Genomic DNA, 15,788 nt, shown 5'->3' with positions numbered 1-15,788 from the left:
GGTATTTGTTTTCCACACGCTACACAATTATTAACTTTTTCTGACATCGGAGGAGCAAGAAAAAAGTTTCAGCAGGGTACTTAGCTTTGAGAAGAGAAGTAGAAAACTTCGGACCGACGACAATCACACCACGCTGTCTTGAAAACGCCAACCAACAACAAGCGAACTGCTTTGCACCGCACGGCAAGAAAGACTAGGGAAGATGGTGTCGGCTGTCAGCTTTATACCCATACGCTCTGACGTCAGGGTTCTGGCTGAAACAGCCGACGCCGGACCCAGACTTTGATATTCTGGCCGACCTCGGGCTGCCTGCCGGCAGGAGTACCCTACAGTTATGACTGCAACAGTGAAACATGAAGAACATCAGCAGTAAATACAACTCAAATTGCAGTGCACGCCAGCACACCCAAGTGTGTAGCAACACTACGGCAAATACAGTTCATGCACATCTTCTTTAGTACTTCCTCTGCTTTGCTGCCAAAAAGACTGTCTTTATGCAAAGTTACATCCAAAAGCTTAGCCTTGACAGGTTCTGGAAGAGGCTGTTCTCTGAGCCAAGCGTGCCTTCTAATAACAGATCCAGTAGCCGCAGCCCTGCTGGAGGCCTCAAGGATGTCAAAACCACAATGCAAAGAATGCTTATTGACCAGATTGGCGGAATTCAGTAAATCCTGCATGTCTTTACTCTCTGCCAAGAGAGGTACACACTTGCTATCCTAGACTTAATAGCCTCCAAGGTGTGCTGCTGGTACTTCAGCATATGAAATAGACAATTGGTAGCCCTAATAGCTAGAGTGGCAGAGATATAAACCTTCTTGCCCCACCTATCTAGATTCCTAGACTCCTTGTCAGAGGGAACAGGATTCCTGGCAACAGTGGCCTTAACTCCTTTAGGGCCCTGAGAAATAACCTCTGGATCCACCAACGGATTCCTGAAAAGAAACAGATGAGAATCAGGGACTCTGTAGGACCTGTCAGGTTTCCTGGGAGCAGGAGGAACCGAATTTGGAGACCAGGAATTTTCCAAAAAAACATCAACAACTTCCAACACAGGGAATAGCAAGAGGCTTATGCTGAGGTAAATCCAGAAACTCCCTAATCCGTTTCTTGGATTGGGGATAATCCTGACTTTCCCATTCAAACTGTTCTCTAAGGGTATTTAAAGTATCACCAAAAGAGAAATTCTCTGGAGGAGACGCTGAAGGGATGGACTCCTTTGCATCTGAATCCTCAAAAGGAGAAAAAGCCTGAGAAAATTCCTCTTCATCAGCAGAAATGCTGGAAGAATCAGAACCTGAGCTGGACAAAACCTCAGGAGAAACATTCCTACTCCTTTTAGAAGGAGGAAGCTGAGAACCCCTAATAAGAGTCAGCAAATCATTAGCCATTTTATCCATTTGAGATGAGGGGAATGAGAAGAAGCTGGAGCCTGCCTTTTCACAGGCTTACGAATGGAAGATTTACCTGCAAGCCTGAAGGATTCGGGAGGCCTGGCAACCACTGAAGTTGCAGCAGAGGTTGAAGGAAGAAGTTTGCTGTCAGAATGCAAAACGGAGGCCTCAGTCACCGGAGTCAGCTTAGCGGCTCCGGCTCCAGCAGAAGAGGCGACCAGCGACAAGTCGGAAGGCAAAAAGTACATTTGTGTACACTTACCATAAATGTAGATGTTTGAGTATATTCACTGTTGCAGTCTTTACATTTGGGTTATCTGCCTGCAGGTAGCCCTCAGCTAGGGTACCAGAGTCTTGGATTCCTGCGTCGGATGCTGCCCCTTCTTCCATGATGTCAGGTCATCAGGAGTATAAAACATGCAGCCGATGCCATTACATCAGTTTTTCTTGCCCCAGATGTCAGGTGCCCCCATAATGGGAAGCAATTATATGTTATGTTACACCTCCAACAACAAGCAAATATAACAGACAGCTCAAATACACTAAACAAGAAGGAAAGGTAGAGCTGAGAGAAGTCAGGGGGCTGGAGGGAGGGTAACCAGGACTGCAACAGTTAATACACTCGAACATCTACATTTATGGTAAGTGTACACAACTGTACTATATTCTTAGTGTTTCACTGTTGCAGTCATTACATTTGGGTAGATTCCCAAGGCTAAGGAAGGGAGGAGGAAGCTAGAGAGCATTAGGACCAGATATTAAGCCCTAAAATACTGCAGTGGCAAAACCAACTCTGGATTTAGAAAAAAATAGGCATGTGGTATTGCTTGGTGAAGGTATGAACAGGGCTCCAGGTAGCAGCTTTTAGGATGCCCATGGTAGGGACCGCTCTGAGAAAGGCTGTAGAGGTAGATGCAGCCCTGGTAGAATGTTATCTTATCCCCCTGTGGGGTAGGTTTTCCATGGTGCTTATAGCAGAAATTAATGCAATGGGCTATCCATTTAGAAATGGTTTGCTCTGAAATGTCCTTCCCCCTCTGCCCCTTCAGCAAAGCCAACTAGCTGTTCAGATTTTCTGAGAGGCTTAGTCCTGTCCAAATAAAATCTAAGTTGTCTGTGCACGTCCAAAGAGTGCAGAATTCATTTGCCTTTGTTTTGTGGATTAGGAAAAAAGGTAGGCAAATGAATGGACTGATTTAGAGCCATACTAGACACCACCTTGGGCATAAAGGAAGGACTGGTCCTAAGGGAAACCCTGTCTGCATGGAAGATAATGAAGGGCTCCACTGCCATAAGGGCCTGTAATTCAGACACTCTTCTTGCTGAAGTGATGGCTATAACGAAGGCTATTTTCCAAGAAAGGAATTTCAATTCTGCAGTTGCAGCTGGTTCAAATGGAGGGAGAGAGAACTTCTCCAATACAAGGTTAAGGTCCCAGGCTGGAGTAGGGGCTCGCCTGGGGGGGGGGGGTCTTAAATTTTTAGCCCCTCTGAGGAATTGCTTTGACCGGGAGTGAGAGAAGAGGGGTGGTTCAGTATTATAATGTACTGAAATTGCAAAGGCATGAATTTTAATGGACAAGAAGGATAGACCCTTGTGGAGCATTTCTGTTAAGTACTGAAGAATATGAGGTAAACTGGGCACCGTACTGCCCATACCCTGGGTCTGGCTCCAGGAACAGTATCTTTTCCACTTTTCAGCATAGGATTTTCTAATACTAGGTCTTCTTGCTTCCAGAATGACCTCTAGCACCTGCTTACTGAGGGATGCTATTGGAGAGCTCAAGGAATTAGCCAGGCTGCAAGGTTCAGGGTTTGAAGCTGAGGGTGCAGAATCTGGCCCGCCTGCTGGGACAGCAGAGAAGGTGTCTGAGGTAGGTGCCATGGATCCAGCAGTATCATGCTGCACAAGAGGGGGTACACCAGTGCTGGTGAGGCCAGTCTGATGCAATAAGAATTGTCCTTGGTTTCTCCTGTTTGATCTTTAGCAGAACCTTCGGAAGGAGAGGCAGAGGGGGAAAGGCATAAACCGAGAGGCTTTCCCAGGTGAAGGACAGGGCATCCACTTTCCAAGCTTGACTGTGGGGAATCCTTGTGCAGAATTTGTCCAATTAGTAGTTCTGGGGAGAGGCAAATAGGTCTATCTCTGGAGTCTCTCATTTGTTCCTCAAGAGGTTGAATATTTTTGGTTCCAGTTTCTATTCGTGTGGGACCATGAAATTTCTGCTTAGGTCATCTGCCAGTGAATTTAGCTTGCCTGGCAGGAACTGAGCTTGTAGGTGCACTTCGTAGCTCAAGGCTGTGTTCCACAGAGCCATGGCTAGTCTGCTGAGAGGGTACGAGTGGGTTCCCCCCTGCTTGTTTATGTACCACATAACTGTGGTGTTGTCTGTCTTTACCAATAATTGTCCTGGAAGGATGTGGTCCTTGAAGGCTGTCAGGGAATTCAGTACAGCTAACATTTCTTTTTGGTTGATATGCAGGTGCATCTGACTCGGGTTCCATTTGCCCTGAAAGCACTGCCCTGCCCTGCCAAGTGAGCCCCCCATGCATAGTCTGATGCATCTGTAGTCAGGGTTTGGGCGGCAGGGGGTAGATTGAAAGGGAGTCCCCTTGATGAGGTGGCAGGCCTCTGCCCACTGAAGGAACTCTGTCTTTATACAATGAATGATAGGAATCATTGATTCCAGGTCCTGAGAATGTTGACACCACAGGCGTTTTAGATACCACTGCAGTTTCCTCATATGCAGTCTTGCATATGGAATTAGTAGAATGCAAGAGGCCATGAACCCCAAGGTTTGCAAAATTTTCCTTGCAGATAGCTGGGTCTTTGTGGCCAGAAGTTTGAAGTAGGCTGTCAAATAAACGTCTTTCGCTGGCGTGAGGTAAATCATCTGGGAAGTTGTGTTCAAGCTTGCTCCCAGGAATATAATCTGTTGGCAGGGTAACAGATGAGATTTCTTTTCGTTTATGGTGTACCCCAGCCACGTTAGGAGTTTCTTTTACAAATGACAGACGTTTTAATAGCATGTCCTGGCTTTCTGCCTGAATTAGACAATCGTCCAGGTATGGGTATATTTGAATATTGCTCTGCCTGCAAAATGCAATGGCTGGAGCTAGACACTTTGTGCATACCCTGGGCGCAGTAAATAAGTCAAAGGAAAGTGCAGAGAACTGATGGTGCATGGAGCCTGCTCTGAAGCGTAGGTATTTCCTGCAAGATTCCCTTATTGGAATGTGCAGTTAAGCTTCCTTTAAGTCTAAGGTTGCCAACCTGGCATCTTTGCCTAGCATAGGAAGCAGCTGTTGAAGTGTTTAGCATTTTGAATTTTGGTATTACCAAAAAGGTGTTTAGAATAGAGAGGTCCAGGATAGGACGCTCGGAGCTGTCTTTTCTGGGTACCAGGAAAAGTCTTGAGTAAAAACATTGTCCCTTTTCTTCTGCTGGGACAGGCTGAATAGCCCTGATACTTAGAACCTGCTGCTGAGCCTCTGCCCACTGATTTGGGGGTAGGTCTGGACAACCATTTGGGGTTGGTAAGGTGTGGAAGTGGAACCTGTATCCTTGGAAAACTATATTTAAAACCCATTTGTCCTGGGTAATGAGTTCCCATTTTTTTGCATGCAGGGCGAGCTTTCCTCCTAAGGGAGCAGGCAGTTGAGCAGGGCTTGGAAGGGTTAAGGTTAAGTCATTGTGACATTGTTCCATAGGGGTGTGTCTTACTACTTCCAGCTTTGGAAGTGGGAGCCCCCCACTGCTTAGGCCTGTATGTAGCCTGAGACTGCAACCTAGGTGGTCTGCTGTTCCTGGGTTTGGACTGAGAAGGCCTGGAAGAGACTGGAAAGGACCAATTCTTAGAAGGCCAATTCCTACTAAATCTGGGAGGCTGTACTTGCAGGAAATCTTTAACAGTTTGCATAGATTTAGCTTTTTCCTCCATCTTTTTAAAGACTTCTTCTGCCTTGTTGCCAAACAGGCGGTCTTGGTTTAAGGGAACATGCAGTAATTTAGTTTTAACATGATCTGGCAAGTTTTGCTCCTTAAGCCAAGCATGCCTTCTAAGTACAGACCCAGTGACAGCAGCCCTGCAAGATGCTTCTAAAGAGTCAAAACCACATTGCAAAGTATGTTTACCAACTTGTTCAGCAGAATGCATTAAATCCTGTAATTGTTTATGTTCAGCACAGTCAGGAATCAACATCATTTTCTGTTTAAGTAGTCCCATAATATGCTGCTAACATATGAAATTGGCAATTTAAGGCCCTAATGGCCGAAGTAGCAGAAGTGTATACCTTTCTCACCCCATCTGTCCAAGGCTCTGGAATCTCTATCAGAGGGGGGTAGGGTTTTGGCAGCAGTAGCCTTAATGCCCTTTGGTCCTTGGGAAATGGTCTCTGGATCCGCAGTAGGATTCTTGAAGAGGAACTTGTGAGAGTCAGGTGCTCTGTACTACCGGTCAGGTTTTCTGGGAGCTGGAGGTAAAGTGTCTAGGGCCAGGCTAGATTCCAAGAAGGCATCATCTACAATGTCCAGAACAGGAGAGATAGCTAAAGGCCTGTGTTGAGGGAGAAGTAAGAATTCCCTAAGCCTCTTTTTGGAGTCAAGAGTAATCCTGGCTTTCAAAGCGGAAATGCTCCCTAAGAGTGTGCAAGGTTTCACCAAAATAAAAATCTTCTGGAGGGGAAGCAGAGGGAATGGAATCCTCTGCTTCGGAATCCTCATAGGTAGATAAGGGCAAATCCTGGTAATCAGAAGAAACAGAAATTTCAGAATCCTGATCAGAAGAATCTGAAGGAAAATCAGTTCTAGGACTCAGAGGGGGAAGGTTGGCTTCCCCTAATTAAAGTAATAAGGTCTTCAGCCATTCTAAGCATTTGTTTTTTTAGGCATATGGGCCTGATCATGCAGTTTGGACATCGGTTTTCTAGGTGTGGTCAGAGTTTTAGGCCTTGATGAAGAAGATGGCGTAGGTTTAAAATGTAATTCTGTAGGCCTGAATACACCCTCAGAAGCTGATGCCTGCACAGCGGCTCAGGACCCATCCAAGGTAGAGACATCTGCAGGTTCCATAGTCGAAGAAGCATCTCGCGGCATACCGAACTCCGAATGGGTCTCAGTAGAGGCCTGCGAATCTAAGTAGAGAGTATCAGGCGCTGCGAAAGTGCTTCACTGAGTACCGGCGAACTGGCAACTAGTTTAACAGAAGCGTCATCGGCAGTTTTGGACCCATGCGGTCAGTCTCTTTTATCCTTAAAAGTTTTTTGGAATATCGGTAGTTGGATGGCATACCGAAGCCATTTCTGGACAGATAAACTGAGTACCAAAATAATTTGTTGCGAAAATATACCGACGACAAACAGTTCGGAGGTTGAATACGGCACAAAACTGACAGCGAGGGACATTGTGGTCAGGGCCTAAGCAAAGAATGCAGTATGAATGAAAATCTTTACGAGGTATTTGCTTTCCACAGGTAAGACAATTGTTAACTTTTACTGACATCGGTTAAGAGCAAGGAAAAGGATCCTCAATGGGGTACTTAGCTTTTTTCGAAAACTTCAGTTCTGAAACTCGAAAATTAAAATTTCAGGAGTCGGCCGGCAGGCACTTGCGAACTGCTTCTGCTTCGGGCACCGCGCGGCAAGAAAGACTGATTTAATGGCATTGGCTGCATGTTTTATACCCCTGACGACCTGACGTCATGGAGGAAGGGACAGCATCCGATGCAGGAATCCAAGACTCTGGTATTCAGGCCGGCAGATAACCCAAATGTAATGACTGCAACAGTGAAACACGAAGAACATCGGAGGCCGAAGGCCTAAGGGACTCGGACTCAATCAAGGCCTACGGTTGTACATCTGCAGACTGCAGGGACTGCAAAGGCTTCTCACTGGCTACCACATGACTGACGAACAACTTAACCTCATCCGAGGACTTAGCTTTCTGAGGCCTATCGCGGTCCTTATCCTTACGTTTCTTTGGAACATCCAAAGCCTGAAGACCGGCAGACGCCATAGCAACGAACTTAGGCCAAACTCCAAAATGCCTAGCCAAAAGCATGATGACTGATAGTACGCATATTAAAGGAGGCACAGAGATCACACTTGGGAATGTCGTGTTCAAGGCCTAAACAAATAATGCAATAGGAATGAAAATCTCTATGGGGAATCTGCTTTCCACAGGTAAGGCAATTATTAACTTTTTCTGACATTTGTTAAGGCAAGAAAAAAAAAAAAGGATCCCCAGCGTGGTACTTAGCTGTAGTAGACTTCAATTCTTGTAGTTGGAAACCAACAAAGGTAAACTGCCGACCGGCACTCGTGCATGAAAAGCTTCTGCTTCAGGCTCCGCGGCAAGGAAGACTGAGGAAGTGACGTCGGCTACCTCCTTTTGTATCGGACGCCCTGACGTGCTTTACAACCGACGGCAACCGACGCCATTTTTACTTACCTTTGGTATTCTGGCCGACTGAGGGCTACTGGGAGCCGGATAACCCATTTGTTAGGACTGCAACAGTGAAATACGATGAACATCTATGATCTCTGACTGAAGGTGCTGAGTTTCACTGTATTCACTTCATACACAAACAAATACTCCAGTGGACAATGAAGATCACAATCACCAAAGGCTCAGATTATGTCAACCTGTACAACAGAAAGATGCAATCCCCGCACATCCAGACTGGTTACTCCCCTGATTTTGGCTGTATCCTGAACATTAAAAAACACAAAATGTATGGCAAACAAGTCATACCTTTAGTGAAGTCCTATGCACACATTTTCACTTACACTATTTAACATCAACAATGTGGACACAACTAGCACTCCTCAAACATGGGAGACAAAATGGTATACAGCAGCCACCCTGGGACCCTGTACTGCTGCAGCACTTCCTACAAGACATCTCAGACTACAAAAGTAATATGCTTTTTCTAAAAAAAGCAAGAAGACAGCAGTGGCTAACTCCCAACCCTCTACAATATCTGTGCAAGCACAAAGAGATAACCCACTCCTCCATGGTCAGGATGTAATCTGCAATGCTCCTACTGAATCAAAGGCAAAACTACTGGACACACAGTCTATTTGCTAACACCCTAGCTTACATGTTCCCAGGTAGGCTGAGAAGTGCGATCCCTCCATACACAAACTGAATACGCTTTCGTCCTTCCTTCTGAAAATACAGACCAATGCACACTTTGCCAATTAAGTGCACATGCTCTGGCTTTCCATGCAGTGTTGAAAAGGTGAGTGGACCACAATATCTCCAACAATGTGCACGGCCTTTAGCACTTCACTAGCTCTCTCACCAACAGCCTTGCCAAACTGAAAAAAAATTAAATGATGCAGTGACCTCATCTACTAAAATGGATCCAGTTCATTCATCTGCTTCTAGCATTGCTTCTTCAGATGAGGTCATGTCAACCACATTCGGAATGTTGCTCAGTGCGTTCATTTTACTTCTCAGCAATGTCCTTACTTAACATCAGCATTTCTCAACAGCTGCTACTAAAAGCATGACAATATCCCACCTCCCCATCCTGAGCCAATGGATACTCTGCCAGAACTTGAGGCCGTCCAAAAGTCACTCTCCATTATAGTGACACACTCCTTCCACATTTGAACCTTCAGCTGTTGACTTCCTGGCTTGTCAGGCTTTATCAATCATATTAAGGGACCCTGCGCAGAAAGCCCCTTCCTTAACCCGACAGTCCCACTCAGCCAGCTCCATCACAGAAAATGGGATAAAGCCACAACTACAGCCCAGGCACCTAAAGGATCTGGAGTGGAGAAGGGAGGAATGACAAGACTCTGCTCCGCTAATCTCTCATTGGGGGAAGGGTCAGGGATAACATGCTGGTGAGGCAAGCCATTTCTGCAGCCCCACCGAACACCAAAGGTGTGAAATGGCAGGCATGCTAGATGAACAGGTGGGATTTAGGGGTTTGCCTCTGCCTTGGGAGAGCAAAGTTATGTCTGGAGCACCATACCTCATGGCTCACAGTGGCCTATCAGGTGAAACCAGCATGTAGGAGGTAGGGCATCCTTACAACCCATCAAAGGCAACTTCCTGAGTCAGCTCTCCTCCTAAATTCATAGTCACCAGCCTGGACAGCTTATGATCCCAGCTCAAAGAGTTAAACACCAGGAAGAGTTGCATAATAGCAGGAAAAGATAAATTTAGTGAGACACATGTTACAGCTGCACACCAGCCACAATTCATGCAACTATGGCACTGCAATTAAAAAAAAAAAAGCCTACCTCACAATGATGTACTACTCTACTGCTATTATTACTTAGTACAATGTACTACTAATGGACAGAGGAAGATCCTAAATGATTTATTCCATGCATGGGTCCCCTCAAATTACCTACAGTATGATCCCAGTTATTCTCATTACGGGTAAAATACAATTATCAACCACTGGATTGGTAAGGACAATCTACAACCAAATGAGATAAGTTCTTTTGAGCACAAAAAGGGAAACTGGCTAGGTTTAAAATGGCCTGCAAGGGCAGCTAGCCTAGTACTTACCTGTGATGTCCACCAGCAGTCACAGCTCCATACTACTTCCTCAAGTACGGACTCCCTGGAAAAGTTCATTCAGATTCCAAGTTCTTGATCTCCCCATATGCATGGCAGAAATTCTTCAGGACATCTGAGCTGAAGTCATCTTGTATGGAAACATGGGCTAGTCATTCCCACAATACCTTCATTCCATATCTGGCCCTCCCAGATCTGTCTCAACACCACCACAAGCATATGAAACAACTCCCCCATTAAACAGTGATCAGCTAACAGTTCGGCATCTCTCCTGACCCAAGTGTTTGGGCAGTACTGCTTTGGTTTTAATTACATGACTGCAAAGGAAATCAAAGAATTCTGTCCCAAGATGCTCTAGTACAAAGTACAGTTATAAAAATCATTGTTTTGGAAGATGATGTTTGTTATGAACAATTCACAGCTAACACAGAACTCTGACAATAATACAAAATTCTGGTTCAAATCAGCCAGGACCTTTCTTCTCAATCACTTTCTTCTAGGTACGTCCATCACTAAGTCTTACACAATCTGTAGGTGGTACTATACAAATTACCTCATGCATACATAGTCTTAGAAATAATCTGAAGAACTATCTGGTGCATGTGCACAGACAGTAATCCTTCCCGCAAAAATGAAGTTGCACCAAGGCAACCCTCTCATTTACTAGCACAAATTCCAACTGACTGGCACACAGTTGGAGACCTTGTGATTATCCCTATATCGGGTAGGGGCTTCAACTGAAGGTCAATTACAGTAGAAGACAGACCACCCTGACTTAAGAACAGTTTCAGCACTAATACTGTGTGTAGTGGTAAGACCAATTAAATCTAGTTGTTAATCTTCCACCTCTTACACAAGCTCCAGCTCTTTGTACAGTAGTGAGGTCACAGTCCACTTCCCCCAAGGGCCACCTTTCACTATAAGTCCATCTTAATCCATCTCACTCCTGTCTGCCACTTAACTGGCATCACACCTGACTCTCATCAATCACCTTGTAAGTATTAGGGCCAAATGGTGGCTCGGCACCCCCCCCCCCAAGATGAACCAGGGGTGGCCACACTGATGAAACAGCCACCAGGTGTTTTGCCAGTAAACATCACACCTTCAGGCCTGGCTCCAGGAACAAGTTCCAGTGTCCCGGTTCTAGGCAACTTTTTTAGATGGGGGCATGTCTGGCCCATTCTCTTAGTATCGAAATAACAACAGCTGAATAAAATCGTCCAACAAAAACCACCACAGTTGAGCAAAAAACCTTTATATAAAACAAAGCTTTCAGGTTAAACACCCTTTCTCAATGTTACATTGAGAAAGGGTGTTTAACCTGAAAGCTTTGTTTTATATAAAGGTTTTTTGCTCAACTGTGGTGGTTTTTGTTGGACCATTCTCTTAGTACAAAGGATGACCAAACCAGCAGCATAAAGCTCCAGACACAATACAATACCTTGAACAAATCTGAAATTTAATTTACAACTATCAACTTACAAATTAGGCAACTATATTTTTCTTTCCATAATAACATAGCAGGGTGTTGCCTTTTTTTTTTTTTTTTTTAACATTACAGCTTTTCTTGCTATTTGTTAAGGCTTGTGTTTGCGCATTTGTTGAGGGTGTTGCTCTGCAACTACTTTTACCATGTAATCATTTGGTTGTTTAGGTTTAGACAAGGTACGGACAACAGTTGAAGTGTGGCTTACAGGCGACAGGAAGTAATCCTTAGCTACCAGATTCCACTCACATTCCATAAGATTCTGAAAAGCTCAATTAATTGCTTTGCACCACTTCTCCTAGGTGGGCTGTGAAAGCAAAATCCTGTACGCAGTTAGTTAACTAGTATATCCCCTCAAGCTACCTTTGTGGTACACAGATATATGGGGTCCTTCTTCGAAAAGGGTACTTGTAAAATATACAACAAAAATTAAATGCTCTCTTATGAATCAAAGCCACCTAAACAGCCTAGGACAATGTTGAGAAAATTGGAGCTTAAGCTACAGAACCTTGATTCTGCATATAAGCTATTCAAGTTGACCAGTTCAACTACTACCTGGACAAATATGTAGCTTCATATTCCTTCAAGAGGGCAACTGTAGCGTCAACTCCCAAAAGGAAATTCTAGCAGGCAGCCGACAAGTCAAGTCAGTCATACTTCATCGGCACTGCATTCCTAGAACCAGTACAAAAAGGTCTCTGGAAGATCCACAGAGGTGAAGTGCGGGATCCGAGAAAGTACTTATTTGCACTGGGAAAGCTTAACCTGACAAACCACTCTGCCCAGGGCAGTTGCAGCTTCAGTACAATATATTTTGCACTGATCTCCACGACAGTTCAAAATAAACTGATAGCTACAACACACATTTTTTTTACTTTAGTAAAAATTAAAACTCTGGGCACAGTCACTTTCTTGAGTGGATACCCTTCAATGTTTTAAGCAACTGAAGTACACAGCAGTGCTTAGAAGTTTACACACTATCGGGAAAAATATAAAACTGCATGTGGAAACCAGGTATAACATTTAAGCAGAATGCGGATTAATACTTAGCAAAGTACTGTCAAAAACGAACATGAAAACAAAAAGTACAATTCTGAAAAGGAGCACTTGTTTCATGCAAATTCCAATAATTATATTTAATTCACAAAACACAAGGTGAAATACTATCACTGTTCAGTCCTCAGCAACAGTCTTTTGCTACATTTCATAAGCATACATTCTTAAAGGAGAACACAACTATAACACACTCTGTAGATGTAGATTAGGAAATCAAACACAGCCTTAATTAAAAAATACCTGCTACGTTTCAGAAACCAAGCAGACAAGTCTGAATTAACACACACACAGGATATGACAGTCATCATGGTCATCACTTCAGATGATGCAATAAAAAATGATTAATGCCTATTTTTCAATTTGAAAATGGGCAACTTACATATGATATTATGTCTTGCTGTACGGACTTGATACAGATCAATGTCTGCACGTGGATAGCCTTCAATATCAACCAAAGGACCACCCATTCCAACATTCTTCTGCTGTAGAAAACAAGAGCAGATATTTACTTATTCTGAATACACAGCCACAGTAGCACAGACAACTACTGTGCATCAAATTTGTACAAAACTATGGTAGTATGAAAATTAGTTATATTAACAGCCTAGATGGTATTAAGCAAGCTAGTGGAATACATAATAAATTAACTTACTTAACAGTGAAAAAAATCAGAAGGGAGTACTCCCCATACAGATACAGCTTCAACCCAACTCCCCCTTACTTAAATATACTAAATCCATGAAGGCACAAATGGTGTACTGACAAACACACAAGAAAGACAAACTGTCCCCACACTTCATTTGTGGCATCCTACTACACAATAAAAAAATGGAAGTAACACATTTAGTACTAAAAATAAAAATTAATCCAGAAAGTATTGAAAAACAAAGCCGACACTAATACTAGGACTAAATTCCAACAGTTACTATTGAGAAAAGTACTTAACAAATAATGTCTGATCAATTATGATCAAGAATAATGATTCACTTAAATTCTTTTAAATGATTATCAAACTATACAATCCCACCTGGACTGTACTACAAGATGAAACTCAATAAGTGAATGGATATGGCAACTAAATTTTCTTCCAGTTTCATCACCCACTTAGACAGCACTACATCACTACCTTCTCACCAGCACATGTGCATCATCAGCTTCATTTTTGCAGGTAAGAAGACAACATCACGGCAAGTATGCCTGTGAGTCCTGCCAGTAACCAAATTCCACACAGATCCTATTCATTCTAATTAGATCAGCTGGGATTAACATCATTCTTAGATCTTGCACTTGACTAGTTGTCATTATACCATGACCCCCCATTAATATTCCAAAACGTGCACGCTGATTGGCCAGCGTGCACGTTGTAAATCAACTTATACTAATGGAAAAAGGTCCGCCCGGACTTTTTTCATTAGCATAAGTCTCTTTGAAAACACTGTCTCGCTATGTTAAAAGAGTTTAACATAGCGACACAGGTTTAAAAAAGCAACGGAGATCTCCGTTGCTTTTTTTAAAGCTGTCTCACTATGTTAAACTCCTTTAACATAGCGACACAGTGTGTAAAAAGCAACGGAGATCTTGCTTTCTCCGCTGCTTTTTTTTTTAAACATGTCTTGCTGTGTTAAATGGGTTTAACATAGCGAGACAGCTTTAAAATAAGCAACGGAGAGCTCCGTTGCTTATTTTAAAGCTGTCTCGCTATGTTAAACCGATTTAACATAGCGAAACAGTAAAAAAGCAACGGAGATCTTGCTTTCTCCGTTTGGCCACAACTCTGATGTACTGCGTAAGCATGCGCAGTACATCAGAACTGCCGCGGATACCAGACAGCTGCAGAAGGGCAGCAAAGAGGCATTGTACAATGCCATTATTTAAGAAAAGTAATTATTTATTTTCTTAAATAATGTCATAGTATAATAGCAATAACCCACTTCTGGGTGTGGGTAATGTGGGATTTACCCACGGTTGTCTTTGTTTAGTCCCTCGGGCTTCGCCCTCGGGACCAAACCACGTCAACCGTGGGTAAATCCCGCATTACCCACACCCAGGCGTGGGTTATTGCTATATTATCTAATGCACTACTTGTCTCAACATATGCTACAAATACAGCGGAGGAACTCTCTAGAACAGTACAAAGACAACTTTTCCTTCGTCTCAGTCCCACATTTGGGTTATGCCAATTCACTGCTCTAGATAAGCACTTAATGGTGATGTAATTACAGCAGGTGTCCAGAAAGAGCTGAAGACAAGCCTTTGACATCCTCAGCAATTTATTAGTACAAGGGTATCTATCACTGCAGATGTTAACTGCAAAAAGAATATAACTGGCAAACGTATGGTACTCTGTCTGCACTTCTTTACAAGATTTTTTGCATGTCTTTGCCCCTGCAGTCTGTTCAACATCAGCCCTCGCCACAGATAATGGGTTCACTCGCTCCCCATAACCGGGGCATCATTCAGTCAACCATCAGGGTGGTTTGAGGTTTTCTCCACAGTTCCTCATACCTAACACACTAAACCTTTGGCAAAGTGTAAGGCACAGGCATGCAATAGGATGAGAGTGGAAGATGATGTCCCCTTAATTTCATACGGTGATTTTACTTCTAGATAGGCATCCCTGTCCTAACCCAAGGTGGTAAGCCTCTCAATTACCAAAAGAAAGTTAATGCCAATTTGCACCCTCAAATTCATACAAGCCCTCCCCCGCAGGAGAGGTGAGGGGCCAACACCCCTATACTCCTTCCCCTGCCTGGCTCCTCCAGTGAAGGGGGTCACAAGTCAAACCTCAGTCACCTGGGACTCAGTCAAGAATTCACCCCCTTGTCTACACAGTCAGCTTCTTGTAGACCAACTCTTCCCTGGATCAAAAGCTTAGTTTGTGAAAACGTTACCAATTGTAGATGCCTTAACATCTTCCAATAAAAGAGCCTCCACACACTATATTACTACCAGCTAGATATACATCAGGCCTCCTCACATCCAGAAGCATAGCCAGGGTGGAGTGAAAGGGGTAAATGCCCTGGTGCAAAGAGTTGGGGGTACGGTCAACTGATCTCTTATTGTTATTCTTTCGGCTTTTCCCGATTAGGGGTCGCCACAGCAGTAGTCTGGTCTGCTAATGACTGGCAGTAGATTTTTTACGGTGCCGAGGTGCCAGCTTGACACCCAACCTTCAACGAAGGCACGCCCATTTACACGTCTTTTGAACGCCACTCGACCGCGGGGAGGACATGCAGACTCCACACAGAATGTGCTACAGCTGAGAATCGAGTGAGAGAACCTCTTGCTGTGAGGCGACAATGTTACTGCTGCTCCAC

General features: G+C 43.9%; 1 protein-coding gene across 1 annotated transcript in view; it reads right to left on the bottom strand.

Moving 5' to 3' along the window:
* The window catches only part of PSMD9 (proteasome 26S subunit, non-ATPase 9), a 470,946-nt gene that overhangs the window by 340,943 nt on the left and 114,215 nt on the right, over positions 1 to 15,788 (bottom strand). The window contains exon 2 of the mRNA XM_044068612.1: positions 12,851 to 12,953. Coding sequence (XP_043924547.1) covers positions 12,851 to 12,953 — 103 coding nt within the window. The remainder of the gene's footprint in view (positions 1 to 12,850; positions 12,954 to 15,788) is intronic.

The sequence above is a fragment of the Protopterus annectens genome, chromosome 4.part0 (assembly GCF_019279795.1).
Source record: "Protopterus annectens isolate FY-2018-M chromosome 4.part0, PAN1.0, whole genome shotgun sequence".
In the NCBI taxonomy this organism is placed as follows: domain Eukaryota; kingdom Metazoa; phylum Chordata; order Ceratodontiformes; family Protopteridae; genus Protopterus; species Protopterus annectens.
The sequence above is the reverse complement of the archived record's forward strand: the minus strand, read 5'-3'. Positions and strand labels throughout refer to the sequence as shown.